Source organism: Mirounga leonina, unplaced genomic scaffold (genome assembly GCF_011800145.1).
Source record: "Mirounga leonina isolate KUSES-001 unplaced genomic scaffold, KU_Mleo_1.0 Mir_151, whole genome shotgun sequence".
Taxonomy (NCBI): Eukaryota; Metazoa; Chordata; class Mammalia; order Carnivora; family Phocidae; genus Mirounga; species Mirounga leonina.
In genome coordinates this window covers 49,268,557-49,284,247 of record NW_023270377.1, presented here as the reverse complement: position 1 = coordinate 49,284,247, position 15,691 = coordinate 49,268,557, and the positions used below count along the sequence as shown (strand labels likewise).

Here is a 15,691-nt window from a genome sequence, read left to right as displayed (position 1 = left end):
AATAAATAAATAAATAAATAAATAAATAAATAAATAAATAAATAAATAAAATCTCAACTTAAACTTAAATCCATGAGAGCAAGGACATTTGTATCATTCTCTGCTTTATCTCCAGCATTGAGAACACTAGCACATAGATGGGCAATCAATTAATCCATCAATCAATTACTTATCCTCAACATTCTCAACCTAAAAATATTAAGTCAATTTTTAAACTGCACTGCTGATTGTAAATGAATGCTGTATCAGGCATCAACTCTTGTATCAAATGAGTTTACGTATCCTAACACAGAATGGTGATTTAATCCCTTAAACAAATCCCCAAAGTTGGGCAAAATACTTCATTATGTCTTTCCAGGATAAGAAAGCATAAAAGAAGGAAATGTGAAATATCTAAAGAGAATGACATATTCTATCCAATATAAGCAAATCTCTAAGATTACCTGAAAATCCAAATTCACACAAAGAATACACATTTTTTAAAAGGTTCATAGGATTTTGTAGGATTCTCCTTTTATCATATACAAAATGATTCTATTGATAGTCAATATTTCAGAAATGCATTTTTCTGAGCAAAGAGTAAATAAATTTTAGGGAAAGTAAATGATAACTAATCCTTCCCACTCTATCCTGCCACCCCCTGCACTTGCTCTCTCTCTCTAAATGAATAAATAAAATCTTAAAAAAATATATACTAACACAGTTGTGCAGCCATCACTCCCATCTATCTACAGAACTTTTTTCTATTTCCCAATCCAGGTATATTTTTATACTCACTTTCCAGATACAGAAATAGACCATAAAAGGGTAAAATGCCAATACAGGTCAATCAAATTTGAAAGCTCAAAACACCTCTTCAATATACACTGCCCTTAAGTGCCATGGGTGAAGAAGCCTCAGATATTGTATCATGTGGAAAGAAGAATCTACTCAGCATCTTGCTAAGCCCAGCTAGGCCCATCCCCCAACCAACCCACTTGCTAAATGCACCTGTGATGTAAGGCTGGTGAGACAAGCACAAGAATTGCCCTGTCTACCCACAGAATGATAAAAAATAAGTTGTTGTTTTAAGCTCAGTAAGATTTGGGGTGGTCTGTTATGTAGCAATAGGTAAATTAAAACAATCTTTATTTTACCACCTCAGTGCATTAACTTGCATCAGAAAAAATCCTGAAAGTTTAAGATTTCTGGTTACAAGATGGTCAAATTAATGCAAACTGATGAAACTACTGTAATTTTATCATTAGGACTAGAAAAATCACTAATTACAGGTCCTAGTATAGTGTGGTTGGTCAGGCATAACAGGTTTATATGAAAGACAGCACACTGTGTTAATAATATAATTTACTTCATATAATGGCATCATTTTCCAATGTAAATAAAAATATAAATGAAGCTAGTTCCTTTACATTCAATTTTAATAATTAATTTTTATAAATTTTTCTAATATGTGATTACCTTGCTTTCGTAACCTGGGGACACAGAAATAAATCAAGCTTTTCTTACTGATTAGATGTCATCACTGTAATCAATAATTATACCAAGCTATTCATGTCAGGATGGCCTCAGGTGCTGACATATACAAGGTAATAAACCAACATTAAACAGTCCTTGTTGGCTATACTTTTTACTTTTTAAAGTTTCAGTTTCTCTTCCTGTCAATTATCATTTGCTCCTGAGAGTACCTTTAATGTACAGTGCGTTAGAAAAGAGACTTGTTACAATTTTGCCTAAGTAAACTCAACAAGCTTGACACAGTGAGAACCAAAAAAGCTTATTTCTGAATAAACTTCATTTTTTCTAAAATACCACTTCTAGCTGCTCAAAATTGTTTTCCTAGCTTTATTGTGCTACAATTTACCTACCATAAAATTCATCCATGATAAATGAACAATTAAATAATTTGTGTAAATTTAGAGCTGTGCAACCACCAACCTTATTACTTTAGATTTCCATTATCGCAAAAAGTTCCCTTGTGCCTACTTAGTTAACCTCACTCTTACCCCCACTATCCCCAGCACCAAGTGCTACTATCTCAACAAATTTGCTTTTTCTAGACATTTCTTATAAAATAGAATCATACAATATGTAGCTTTTTCCATCTGGCTTCTTTCACTTAACCTAAATGTTTTTGGAGTTCATTGATACTACAACATGGATCAGTAGCGTGTTCCCTTTAATTCTGGAACAGTATCCCATTAAATGGATATACCACATTTTGTTTATTTATTCATCAACTGCTGGACATCTGAACTGTTTCCAGTTCTAGGCTATTATGAATAATGAATGCTGCTATAAACATATCTATATGTGGATGCGTACTTTCTTTTTCTTGGGAAGATTTTTTTTTTTAAGATTTTATTTATTTATTTAAGAGAGCAAGCATGAAACAGGGAGAGGGAGAAGTAGACTCCCTGCTGATCAGGGGGCACAGCCTGGGGCTCAATCCCAGGACCCTGAGATTCCAGGACCCTGAGATCATGACCTGAGCTGAAGGTTCAGCTTAACTGACTGAGCCACCCAGGAACCCCTCTTGAAAAGATTCTTAAGGGCGCCTGGGTGGCTCAGATGGTTAAGCGTCTGCCTTCGGCTCAGGTCATGATCTCAGGGTCCTGAGATCGAGTCCCGCATCGGGCTCCCTGCTCCTTGGGAGCCTGCTTCTCCCTCTGCCTCTCTCTCTCTCTCTCTCTCATGAATAAATAAATAAAATTAAAAAAAAAAAAAAGAAAAAGAAAAGATTCTTAAAAGTGGAATTGCTTCCTTCCTAGTTCTCAGAGGTAATTCAAAGAGGCAAGTGATATGAAAAGTAACCTCTAGGAAAGTGAAGAGTTACTGTAATAATATATTATTCATTTAGTCAACAAATATCCCAACCTATTAAATTATCAGGCATCATGAGGGGAGCTGGGGATAAAACTATGAATAAAATTATAGCCCTCTAAATGAGTATATAATCTAGTAAGGGTATGTAGATACACAGGTAACTCTGACCTTTTTTTAGGTAAATATCCAGTTTTAGAAGCTGGTTACACCAAAATTAACTTCTAGGTACAAGGTGCATGGTGAAAAACTATAATGCTTAATTTAAGAAGACAAAGACCCTCACCAACTAGCAATTACATGAAAGAGGTTTAAACACACACACACACACAAACAGTTTGAGAAAGACCACAATAAGAATGGTAGGAGTTTCCTTTTCTGTCTGGGCTGCCGACATGCCATCCAGACTGAGGAAGACCCAGAAACTTCGGGGCCACATGAGCCACGGCCACGGCCGCATCGGCAAGCACCGGAAGCACCCAGGAGGCCAGGGTAATGCTGGTGGCATGCATCACCACAGGATCAACTTTGACAAATATCACCCAGGTTACTTTGGAAAAGTTGGTATGAGACATTACCACTTAAAGAGGAACCAGAGCTTCTGCCCAACTGTCAACCTTGATAAACTGTGGACCTTGGTCAGTGAGCAGACACGGGTAAATGCCGCCAAAAACAAGACTGGAGCTGCGCCTATCATTGATGTGGTGCGATCGGGCTACTACAAAGTTTTGGGAAAGGGAAAACTCCCAAAACAGTCTGTCATCGTGAAGGCCAAATTCTTCAGTAGAAGAGCAGAGAAGATTAAGGGTGTCGGGGGCGCATGCGTTCTAGTAGCTTGAAGGCACGTTTGGGGGGGGGGGTTCATTAAATGCTAACAAGTGCTTTTCTAAAAAAAAAAAAAAGAATGGTAGGAGTTTCTAAGGGTAGGGAAGACGGTGAAAAAGATGGGGGAAGTTAAAGGAGATCCTAAAATAGAGAAGGCTCCCAGGAATTATTTTTCTTACATACTGACAGAGAGTGGTGGCTCATGTTAAATTTCCTCAATTCACAGGCCTGTAAACACGAATAACGTTTATGCTTAAACTGTCTTGGCTTCTTTCTGGCCTTTTTGTTTATCTGTTGTTCTTGGGAGATTTGTAGACAAGGTAAAATGGCATCAATGGAAATATAACTCCCACTTAATACCTGTAATAGCCTCTTAATACCTATACATCTTCATCAATTCTTTGAACTCTGAGGCACCTCCTATCTATTTACCCTATCATCTTTTCACTCACCATCTCATGCCCAATTTCCTTTTTTATCCATCTTAAGACTGAATGGCCCATCATTGTATTACACCCTTGTCCCTTTCTTCCTCTATCATTATTGCCTGATAAAACCCACAGTGAGAGAAAGCATATATACATGCTGACTTGATCTCAACCCCAATTCATGATCATAAACCATAACTGAGTAGCAACATTACTCCATTTGCACTGCCAACTTTTACTGTCAATTCATTCTCCTACTCTCAATAATTATGCCACTCCTCCTCTCTCTTCAATAATTTCTCTTCAACTTCTCAGCTTCATGCGACCTATCACAGCCCGATAATTATATATAGAATTGGCTACTCAAAATCTCCACTCAGATTTCTAGTAGGCCCTCAAATTTAACATATCTAATATTGAGCTGGTGAGTACTATCCCTTCTACACCCCCACCCCAAACCTATTCCTCTTGTGTCCTCACCCAAGTAAATCTTGACATCTGTTCAAGCCAAAATCTTGGGGTCTTCTCATTGTCTCATATACCCCCTATCAATGCATCAGCAAATTACTGTAGATTCTATCTTCAAAATACATTTCCAGAATCTGAACATTTCACGACCAGTCTTCAAAATAATTCAGAATCTGAACATTTTTTACCTCTACAATTCTAGCCCAAGTCACAATCAGCTCTCATCTCAATGACCATAAATTTCATCCTCAGAATGGCATTCCCTGGTCACCTTAAGTATCTCCCCACTATCATTCTGCTCTGTTCTTCTTCTTAGAACTCATCTCTACCTGGTATTACATTCATATTCTTTTCTGTCTATCTCTACCCAACAGAATATAAGCTCTACAGGGGGCAATATTTTGGTTTGTTTATTCACTGTCAGATCCCCTCTCACGTAACAGGACTTGGCTCACAGACAGCACTCAACAAACCTTTCAAGTAAGAGAATAAAGTAGTAAGAGTAAGTCAATACAGTGAATAAGTGATAAATGGAGGGAAACTATAAATGCAGCACATAACCTAATTGGAAGGGTTAAAAGAAAGCTTCTCTGAAATGGTGACATCTAAGGATAGACCCAAAAAACAAGTAGAAGTTAGCCTAGTGAAAGAATATGGGAGAAAGATATTTAGCCAGATAGTAAAAACAGCAATAAACAAAGGCCTAGAGGCAAAAGAGAGCATGGCCATTTGTGCCATGAAAAGTATAAATACCCTCTCCCAAAATAAAATACTCCTTAAAAAATAAGCAATTAAGGAGTGCCTGGGTGGCTCAGTTGGTTAAGCATTTGACCCTTGATTTCAGCTCAGGTCATGATCCTAGGGTCATGAGATCGAGTCCCCATGTGGGGCTCCACACTCAGTGTAGAGTCCACTTGAGATTCTCTCCCTCTCCCTCCCTCTGTCCCTCCCCCCACTCATGCACTTACACTTTACACTCTCTCTCAAATAAATAAAATCTTAAAAAATATATAAGCAATTAAATAAATTTTCCCGTGTTCTACATTCTACCCAACACTAGACAGAGGACTAACACAGTAGACTATCCTATTTATTTTTGGCCAAAGACCATTGGTATACATATTTAAAACATTTTTAGCCAAGATCACTGCTAGGAAGAATAAAGAAAAATAAGTGTTTTTGCAACATGTCTCATTTACTCCACTGTAGTTTCTTTTGTTGCCTTTCACTTTGGATCTTGGCAAATAACTTTTGATCTGACCAAAGGTAAGACCAGACCTGCCATGATAAATGGTAAAATACCATGCTAAGGGTACTCAAAGGGTACCAGGCTAAAAGTGGCTAGAGTCCCCTTTAAACAAATGACCAAGAAAATAAAAATTAAAAATCAACAATTTATTAGGTATTGGTAACATCCTTTGTTATTATGTAGGGGATCATAATTACCATTGCAGTCACTAAAGGTAAGATACAACTTTAGGAATTTGAGGAAAATAGAAAGATGACTGCCAGTGCCAGGAATGTATCTCCTTGGGGGTTATGCTAGGGGCTATGCTATAAAACCCCAGTATAATGTCCACTGGCAGTCTCATTTGCAGGAAAACAGCATTAATGAGCTGAAGAGGTTATGATTACAGTTTAGTATAATTAGAATATACAGTATAAAAGATTGTGATTTCAAAGCAGATGTGTTTTGGGATCGTGAAAGCTGAAAAATACATTCACACTCAATCTCTGTACACAATTTCAAGGCATTCTCAAACTCTATGAAAACTCCATGTGAAAGCCCTGGCGGGACAACAAAGAGAAGATTTTCCAGGATGAAAGCTATGCAGCAGACATAAGCAAACTGTCCAGAGGGGAATTAGAAGACTGCAGGTTATAGGAGAGAGTGAGCGCCACAAAAAAAAAAAGAAAGCTTATAAAGATGATATGATTAGGACAGATAAATTTAAGAACTCTATCAAGGCATGTAACTGTCCAGAAAATCATGATGTACCTATGAAACAAATTTAACTATGAAATAATTCTGGAAGAAAGAATCCATTTCATTTTAATGCTAGATATATTATATATATAAACATAAGTAAATATATGTAATATAAATTATTCTAAGTCCAGTGTGACAATGGAATAAAGCACTAAGCACTCAGGTCTTTACTAGTTTTTTGTTTGTCTTTTTTAAAGATTTTATTTATTTATTTGATAGAGAGGGGCACAGCGAGAGAGGGAACACAAGCAGGGGGAGTGGGTGAGGGAGAAGCAGGCTTCCCACTGAGCAGGGAGCCCGATGTGGGGCTCGATCCCAGGACGCCGGGTCCAAGACCCGAGCCGAAGGCAGATGCTCAACGACTGAGCCATCCAGGTGCCCTCTTCACTAGTTTTTAATTTTTAGAATCAGCATATAATTCAATTTCAGAACATTTTATGATTTCAAAAACAAAAGAAAGCACTAACAATTTTGATAGCATTAAAGTATAAATGACCGAGGGTGAGGCTATAAAAATAGAGATCTATATTATTTAAAGTTTAAAAAGGAAGTAGCCAATGATCCAAAAATATTAACAACAAAAAAAAAACTATCAAATATCAAGAAGAGAGGAGAGAGTAAGTAATGAGCAAGAAATTGAATGACCTAAATTCTTACCTTCTGTAGCAAAGAGTTTATAATAGACATTGTCTAACATTGGTAAATGAATTTATAAGAGAAAAAGAATAAGCATATTCCTTATAGAAGTTCCTTCTGAGAAATATGACCAGGGTGGGAAAGAGTGGAATAGGAGATATAACCACTTTTCATCCTAAATTCTTCTGAACTATTTGACTCATTACCATGCATTCATATTATTTTGGTAAAAATTAAAAGACAATTTAAACCAGTTTAGGTAGGTCATTAGTGCTAATGCAATTCCCTGCCAGTACTTGACTTATTTCAAATACTTTTCAAATATATCAAAGCATGGCTTACATGTATCTGCTAATCAGGGGTTCATTCTTTTATTTACTCTGTTTATTCAAGCTAGAATTAAAAATTATTACATGTAGAAGAGATATTAAATGAATGTTGATGATACCTTTTTAAAAGAATAGACACTTTAGTTAGTTCTCACTGTTTTTCAATTTTGGCAAAGTTTAAGTGGTCAAGACCAAATATTTAAGTTTCCATTAGCGTATATATAGATCTAGAGAGAGACATATTGACTAATGACAAAATATACCATCAAAATACTGTTACAGTGGGACGGCTGGGTGGCTCAGTCTGGTAAGTGTATGCCTTCGGCTCAGGTTATGATCCCAGGGTCCTGGGATCGAGTCCCACATCAGGCCTTGCTCAGTGGGGAGCCCGTTTCTCCCTCTGCCTACTGCTCCCCTGCTTGTGCTCTCTCTCTCTGACAAATAAATAAAATCTTAAAAAAAAAAAGTAAAAAAGTACTGCTACATTATTTTATTATAAGATACTTCCTTTTAAAACCAAAGTATTATTTGTTGGCCTACTATATCCTAGTTAACAGGATTCAAAGATGAGTGCTTGGGCCAGGAAAACAGAGATGTGAGTTGCCACAGAGAAAAAGATTAGTTTTGTTTTGTTTGGCCTCTTCTAGTGAGGAGGGTAGGGGGGTAGCAACAGGAAGAGAGACTGGAAGGAATGAAAAGCAGTGTTTGGATTATCATAGCATTTCTCTTAGCAGGAGATGCAGACCTGAAGGGGATAAATTCAAAACATTATTAAAACTGACAAGTATTAAAACTGATGAGCCCTAAATTAGAAACTTGACATTTTATAAAAGTCAAAGGGGTTTCTGAAAAGTCTAGTTTAGGTAACCAAGTGGAAGATAATGGCTCAAGACAGAAAACATAGAAGAAAAACAAAATGGAGGATAATCATGTGTTCAATACTAGATACAAAGTTTGCTATTTAACTTGTGCAGCTGTCCAAAAGGTAGCTGGAATTCACATCTAGAAGCCAGAAAACAGAAGAGAGTATATTACTTAGCTGAAGCCATGAAGTAAATGTTTTCATACATATATACTGCAGGGAGGGGGGTGGAAAGGGTAGGAGGGCAGGAAGTCATTTAGAAATACCCACATTTAAAAGGCAGCTAGAAGAATTCTTACCAGTGAAGTAGACCAAAAAGTCAGAGGTAATATAAGTAACAGCTTCCATTTTTCAAAAGCAATTTGTCACACAAATCTGTGAAGTACTTAGGAGATATTAAACTGATTCTTGAGAATTGATTGGTATTATCATCATTTTAGAGATAAGAACAAAGAGGGTGGGCGCCTGGGTGGCTCAGTCGTTAAGCCTCTGCCTTCGGCTCAGGTCATGATCCCAGGGTCCTGGGATCAAGCCCCACATTGGGCTCCCTCCTCGGCGGGAAGCCCGCTTCTCCCTCTCCCACCCCCCCTGCTTGTGTTCCCTCTCTCGCTGTGTCTCTTTCTGTCAAATAAATAAATAAAATCTTAAAAAAAAAAAAAAAGAGCAAAGAGGCTTTAAGATGTGAAATGACTTGGGGCACCTGGGTAGCTCAATCGGTTAAGTGTCTGCCTTCAACTCAGGTCATGATCCCAGGGTTCCAGGATAGAGCCCCCACGTTGGGCTCCCTGCTCTACAGGGAGTCTGCCTCTCCCTCTTCCCTCTCCCCCACCCCCAGCTTGTGCTCTTGCTTTCTCACTCACTCTCTGTCTCTCAAATAAGTAAAATCTTTAAAAAAAAAAAAAAAAGGATGTGAAATGACTTTCCCCAAATCACTCAGCTAGAACTCAGATTCTGGTTAACTGGCTCCAAAGTCCATCCTCTTAACTACCACATCATAATGGAAACCATGACAAGACAACAAATGCCCTCTTAGAGATTAGCTAGAAACAAGTTTCCTTACCCTTTCCTTCTAACTAAACCACAGTGCATTTGTCAGGGCTTCCCCACCTCCATCCTCGATACCATCACCCCACTCCCAAAACACATTCATGTTTTTAAGAAGCTAGGACTCCTATTCTTATTCCAGTTTAATCTCAGTAGTATCATTAATGAGATGTATTTGTGTAGCTCCACTAAAAAGGATAGTTATTTTTTAGCTAGTAACATAATGAAGTTAAAAAATTATTGCTAAGTTTGGGTTCTGACATAAATTTAAAACAATGATTGAATAAAGGAAATTTTATTCACTCATCAAACATTTATTTATTGCCTCTTATGTACCAAGCACTAGGGATAAAATGGTGTTTAAAAACAGATTCTAGGGCACCTGGGTGGCTCAGATGGTTAAGCGTCTGCCTTTGGCTCAGGTCATGATCCCAGGGTCCTGGGATCGAGTCCCACATCGGGCTCCCGGCTCAGCGGGGAGCCTGCTTCTCCCTCTGACCCTCTCCCCTCTCATGCTGTTTCTCTCTTGCTCGCTCTCCAAAAAATAAATAAAATCTTAAAAAAAAAATAAAATAAAAACAGATTCTAGGGGTTCCTGGGTGGCTCAGGTGGTTAAGTGTCGGCGTTCGGCTCAGGTCATGATCCCAGGATCCTGGGATCAAGTCCTGCATCGGATCAAGTCCTGCATTAGGCTATCTGTTTAGCAAGGAGCCTGCTTCTCCCTCTCCTTCTGCCGCTCCCCCTGCTTGTACTCTTCCACGCTCTCTCAAATAAATAAATAAAATCTTTTTAAAAAAAATTAAAAAAAAAAAGATTCTAAAGCTATGTCTCACAACCAACATTATTAGAGTTGCTTTATTTTTGTCTTTCCTTAACTGATGCTGTAAGCTACTTAAAAATTTTAATTTATTACATAGTATCCTGTAATACTGTGTTCCTTAAGAAAGGAGATAAGTAATACCTATAATACAAAATATTCCTCTAAGTTTGAAAACTTAATTTTCTAATTATTTCAATAATGGCCTGTATCTCAGTCCAGAATCCCTGTATGATTCTTGTGGCACTCTCCTCACCAACAATGCCTTCATTCTTAGCGAATCAAGACCTAATTCAACATATACAGGGCAGTAATTTATATCACTTTCCCATTAACTTGGGAATCAAATCCAAAATTTGACACTAAAATGTACAGTAAGTAGACAAATCTTATAATGACACCTTCATGTCAGATATTTTTACTGTTTTAAAAAACACAGAATAGCTTTTAAATGGAAATACCCAACATCAGAACAAAGGGGGGTAAATTAAAATATTTTAAATATTTCATAAGAAATGTTTTAACATACATACACCTGAACATTTCCTTAAAATGCCCCTTAGAATTTCTTGGACAAAACAATCTTTACCTGTTAAAAAAATAAGAAGTTTCTACTATTTTCTTTATCCAGGAAAATAACAGATTTCCCTCAATACGCTCATAAGAAACTTACGGGGAACAAATTATACACCCATCTGGCAGTCACACTTTCAAAATACTAGAAGATATCAAGTTAAAGATAAATTAGATAATCTCTCAGCTCAGAAATGCCTTCCTTAATTTAAAATTAAATAAGAAAAATAACTCTATTACACACTCAGTAAGTGCTGCTATAATTATAAAACTGTATCACTTTTATTCAGTTGACTTTTACCTAATCAGCTGCTTTGAAGCCTATGGGGCATCTAGTTCAAAATCACGACTCAGAAAACAAAACAAACAAAAAAACAAAAACAAACAAACGAACAAAAAAACCATTCCTTGATCCAGACTTTCCCTAAATCCAGAACTGGGAGAGTACGAAAGTTCTTACCAGGTCACAAAGGGGCCTGAGCAAGACAGTAAAACTGACTCAGCAGAGCCCAACATCATCACTGTTAAAGCTATGTTAGGCACCAATCTGGCTTTATCTGTCAGCAGTGTCCTCCCTTTGTTAGAATACCAGATGACCAGCTATCTGTGAGCACATAGGTAGCCTTTTTGTAAGAATCTAATCATGGAAACTTCAAAATAAATTTGTGTTTAATTTTCACCAAGACGATTATTTTTATGATTGCCTTTTCTGAAACTGGGGACAAGTGGTGCTTATCTGTCAAAACAGAAACAGTGCTAACCAGTAATTCTCCCTGATCCGTGAGATAAAGTAAGCATGCTCTGTGGCACATATTTATACAATGACTCAAAGACCCAAATACAAAGGAAAAAACCCGACTATGATACTAATACCATTTCTTCAGTATACCTAACAGCCAGAAATCTGCAAGTTTCTATCATTCCCAGATCCTACTACCATTCCCCGTCCTTAAACCTCCATTAACTACTCCTATGAAATTAAAAAATAACAAAACTCAACTCATTTCTCATTTCCTGACCCAAGGTTGCCAGGAACTTCTCACCAGGATTTTAGAAGGCTCAGATCAAAACTAAGATCACAGAACTTCATAAATACCTAGTACACAGTACTTCAGTAGGCAAAAAACAATAGAATAGCATTACACAGAATAGTTGTAAAGGCTATATGACAAAACTCAGACTTTGCATACAGAACAACCAGAGTAAATTCTACAAGCAGCATAATATTCAACAATACTATACAATTGATTTCATAGGTTAAACAAAAAATTACCACATGACCCAGCAATTCCACCTCTAAGTATACATATCCAAGAGAAATGAAAACATAAGTTCACACAACAACTTTTACATATACGTTCACAGCAGCATTATTCATAACAGTAAAAAAAAAAGCAGAAACAACTCAAACATCTATCAATTGGTGAATGGATAAATAAAATGATATACCCATACAATGGAATATTTTTTGGCAATAAAAAGAAATGAAGTACCAATATATGCTACAACTTGGATAAACCTTAAAAACATTATGCTAAATGAAAAGAAGCCAGTCACAAAAGACCACATGTTATATGATTCTGTTTATATGAAATATTAAAAATAGGCATACAGAAAGAAAGCAGATTACTGTCTGTCTAGGGATGGGGGACTGGCAGGAGTGAATGTTAACAGGTCTGGGGTTTCTTTTTGGGGTAATGAAAATATTCTAAAATTGTGGTACTGGATGCACAACTCTGTGGATGCACTAAAAACCCACTGAATTGTACACTTTAAGTGGGTAAACTATGTGTGTGAATCACGCCTTAATAAAACTGTTATTTTAAAAAATCAATTTTGTGCTGCAGAAATTGAGAAGGAAAGTAAAATTATTAAAAAACAAAAAACAGCAGCATTATTATAAAGTTTGCCCCACAAATCAGGAAGAGCAAAGATTCTTAATTTACTCTTTACCAAAAAATGTTACTGTTACAAAAACAGTGAACATGTACTTAATCAGACCTTGATAATTTTCTAAAAAAAGACCTCATATTTAGGAACTATGCTTATTTCCACATGGAACTTTACACACACACACACACACACACACACACACAAATTAAACTTAAATGATTCTCTGAAGAGCTCATATCACAGAGATTTTATGAGCCAGGAGAAAAAAAGTATATATGAAACTAAATGTAGGGCAGATTTTCATTATAAAATTTCTCTCATTCATAGTGAGTATATTATGTCAGATGAGTCAGCTAATTAATGTCAATAACTAAAAAAGAATTCTCCACACAAATAATGGTGTTCTTAAGAAGTGTATACACTGGGGCGCCTGGGTGGCTCAGTTGGTGGCTCAGGACCAGACCTTCAGCTCAGGTCATGATCCTGGAGTCCCAGGATCAAGTCCCACATCGGGCTCCCTGCTCAGTGGGGAGTCTGCTTCTCCCTCTGACCCTCTCCCCTCTCATGCTCTCTCTAACTCTCTCTCTAATAAATACATAAAATCTTTAAAAAAAAAAAAAAAAGAAGTGTGTACATTGAATCACCCATTCTGTAATCAGGAACTAATTGTGATACCTTAATACACCAATTACAAAACACAATCTATTGTGTTTTGTAAACTATTAACCCGTACTCACAAGAAACACAGACTTTTCTTAATTCTTTAAAAAGCACTTTACCAGACTTTATTAATTCTGACTGGTGTTCTACCTCTACATTACAATATTTTTAAGTAAAAGGTGATACCAACAGGTAAAATATGAACTATACTATTAACTATACTTGATTTGAGGAAACCAAAAGATGACAAAATATTTTTTAAACAGTTTCTTAAAAGTACGGAGACCATATGTAAGAGGAAATTTCTAGACTAAGTTTGTACATAAAGAAAAAGCAAAGATTATAACATGAGACTACAAAAGTAAAAAATTTAAAGGGAAGAAATGCAGAAAGATTCCAAGTCAACAAAAAGACCATGGTGAGATAAAATTAGCTCTAATTTTCTAAAATTAGTTACTTACAGAAATTATTATAAAGAACCCCTAAAGATTATGTAAACATATCAGGAAGACTCTGGATACGACTATATTTTATATACTAATAAAAACTATTTTTCCTATTATTATAGGAAAAATAAAGATCCTACACCATCACCTTGTTATATTATTTTTTAGAAATGTTTGTCTCAATTATAAAAATACTAAAGAAACAAATGTATTTTAGAATAAACACAGCTAATTACTAAAAACAGTACAAGTTCTATGAAGACATTTACTAATTTCAAAATAAAGTTTATGACTATAAGGAAAAACTCCCCAAAATAGTCATGCAAATATCTGGAATATATACATTTCTATTACCTTACCTTCTGTTGCAACTTGAAAGAGAAGAAAGTGTGTAAGAAATTAAGATCTTATGTTTTCTAAAGAGTGATGTAGTTCAGAGTCATTTTTTCCAGTTTAGAAATAAGAATATTGTTCCTAAAAGCCCTTAATCAATGTACATAATTGGTATACCAAAATATAAAGAATTAGACAAATAAGTACTTCAACATTACACTAACCATTACTTTCCCTACAGATGGCTAAAATCAAGTAATACAAAAATTTCTATGACTTACATTGTTGTTGCGAGTTTCTACAGCAGGGAACTTTCTGACTATGAATTTCACAGCAGATTCCAGGTTTTTGTCAATAAGGTAGGATGGTTTTGCCTTGGGATCTCCACAGGCCTATAAAACAACAGTAATAAAAAAGTGAAATGCATCCTTGTTCTAAAACCAAGTAATAGCAAATCTGTAATCAGAAATCAGAGATATTTATTGTTTTTGGTGAGCAGGTGATAAAATGAATAGGCAAAGTGCAGGGATTGTCACAGCTGAAATATGCAATGGGAGACAGTACAGAGATGTTCTTCTACTGAAAAAAATGCATGGAAAGTTTCAAAGCAGTTAGCGCAGAACAGCAGTGAAGGAAAAAGCTCAAACCTAAAAAAAAAGAAAAAGAAAAGAAAAGTCTTGGTTTGAGGTAGGATTGTATTCATCTGAAGCTAATAAAATATTACAAAATTAAATATTCAGAAGAGTACTGGAAATGTTTCTTTCTAAGTGTTATAAAATAAAAGCTTATGTTTAGATGTCTTTTCCAAAATGTTTTCCTCATTCACTTTAAACATTTTAATACGAGAGCCCTAGTTCAAAAGAACTGGAAGCTGCTAAAATTGTCTTTATAGTACTAAAGTGTGTTGCCTATTCCTCTGAACATCTGAGTTACTACAACAGTATTTTTCCATCATACCAGCAGCACTTCAAACAATGAATCTACATCTGTTCTATATCTCATAAGCACAGAATAAATGGGAATGTTTACATTTTGACCACATCAGCCATACAGCATTCTCTGTAGTAAACTGTAAAGCATTATACAAATATCAAGTATTATCATTAGAAAGAACTTTTTATCTGAACTATTAGCAATACCAAATATAATTGATACTATTCAGTGTTTCGTTGACATTTAATTAACTGCGTGCTAGTGAGGTGTTATTTCTTAGGGAATTACTAAAATTATAACATTGCTATTTAACTTCTCATTGCATTTTTTAAAAAAATATGTCCTTTGAAAAAGTTTTCTCTCTCTACTATGTGTGAGGAAATATATTGCAATTTAATGTTTTTTTCATTGTTTACTATGGCTATGTTGTGAATTGCAGAAAGAGAAGTTATGAAACATGAAACTGATCTGAAAGCGGGCAAGCGGGCAGAGGGAAGGTGAAAAGCTTTGCAAACCTTCCAAACTTGTCCTTGCTGGGGAAGCATTGTAATAAAAAGAGAGAAAATTACGTGTAAACAATGATTGTCAAACTATGACATACGTTTCAGTAGAGAACTTATGCACCGCAGACTAT

At 35.9% G+C, this 15,691-nt stretch overlaps 2 protein-coding genes across 3 annotated transcripts in view; one reads left to right on the top strand and one right to left on the bottom strand.

The window, feature by feature from the left end:
* Nucleotides 1-15,691, bottom strand: part of NCKAP1 (NCK associated protein 1) — a 105,555-nt gene that overhangs the window by 74,396 nt on the left and 15,468 nt on the right. For both annotated transcript variants that reach the window (XM_035007588.1, XM_035007587.1), the window contains exon 2: nt 14,406-14,516. In XM_035007588.1, the coding sequence (XP_034863479.1) occupies nt 14,406-14,516 (111 nt within the window). The remainder of the gene's footprint in view (nt 1-14,405; nt 14,517-15,691) is intronic.
* Nucleotides 3,196-3,659, top strand: LOC118012251 (60S ribosomal protein L27a-like). Its single transcript, XM_035007590.1, has one exon. The coding sequence runs from the start codon at nt 3,216-3,218 to the stop codon at nt 3,657-3,659; it is 444 nt and encodes a 147-aa protein (XP_034863481.1). The 5' UTR covers nt 3,196-3,215.

Bases quoted from the DNA above. Each gene is read 5' to 3' on its own strand.
- LOC118012251 (XM_035007590.1), top strand. From the start codon at position 3,216: ATGCCATCCAGACTGAGGAAGACCCAGAAACTTCGGGGCCACATGAGC.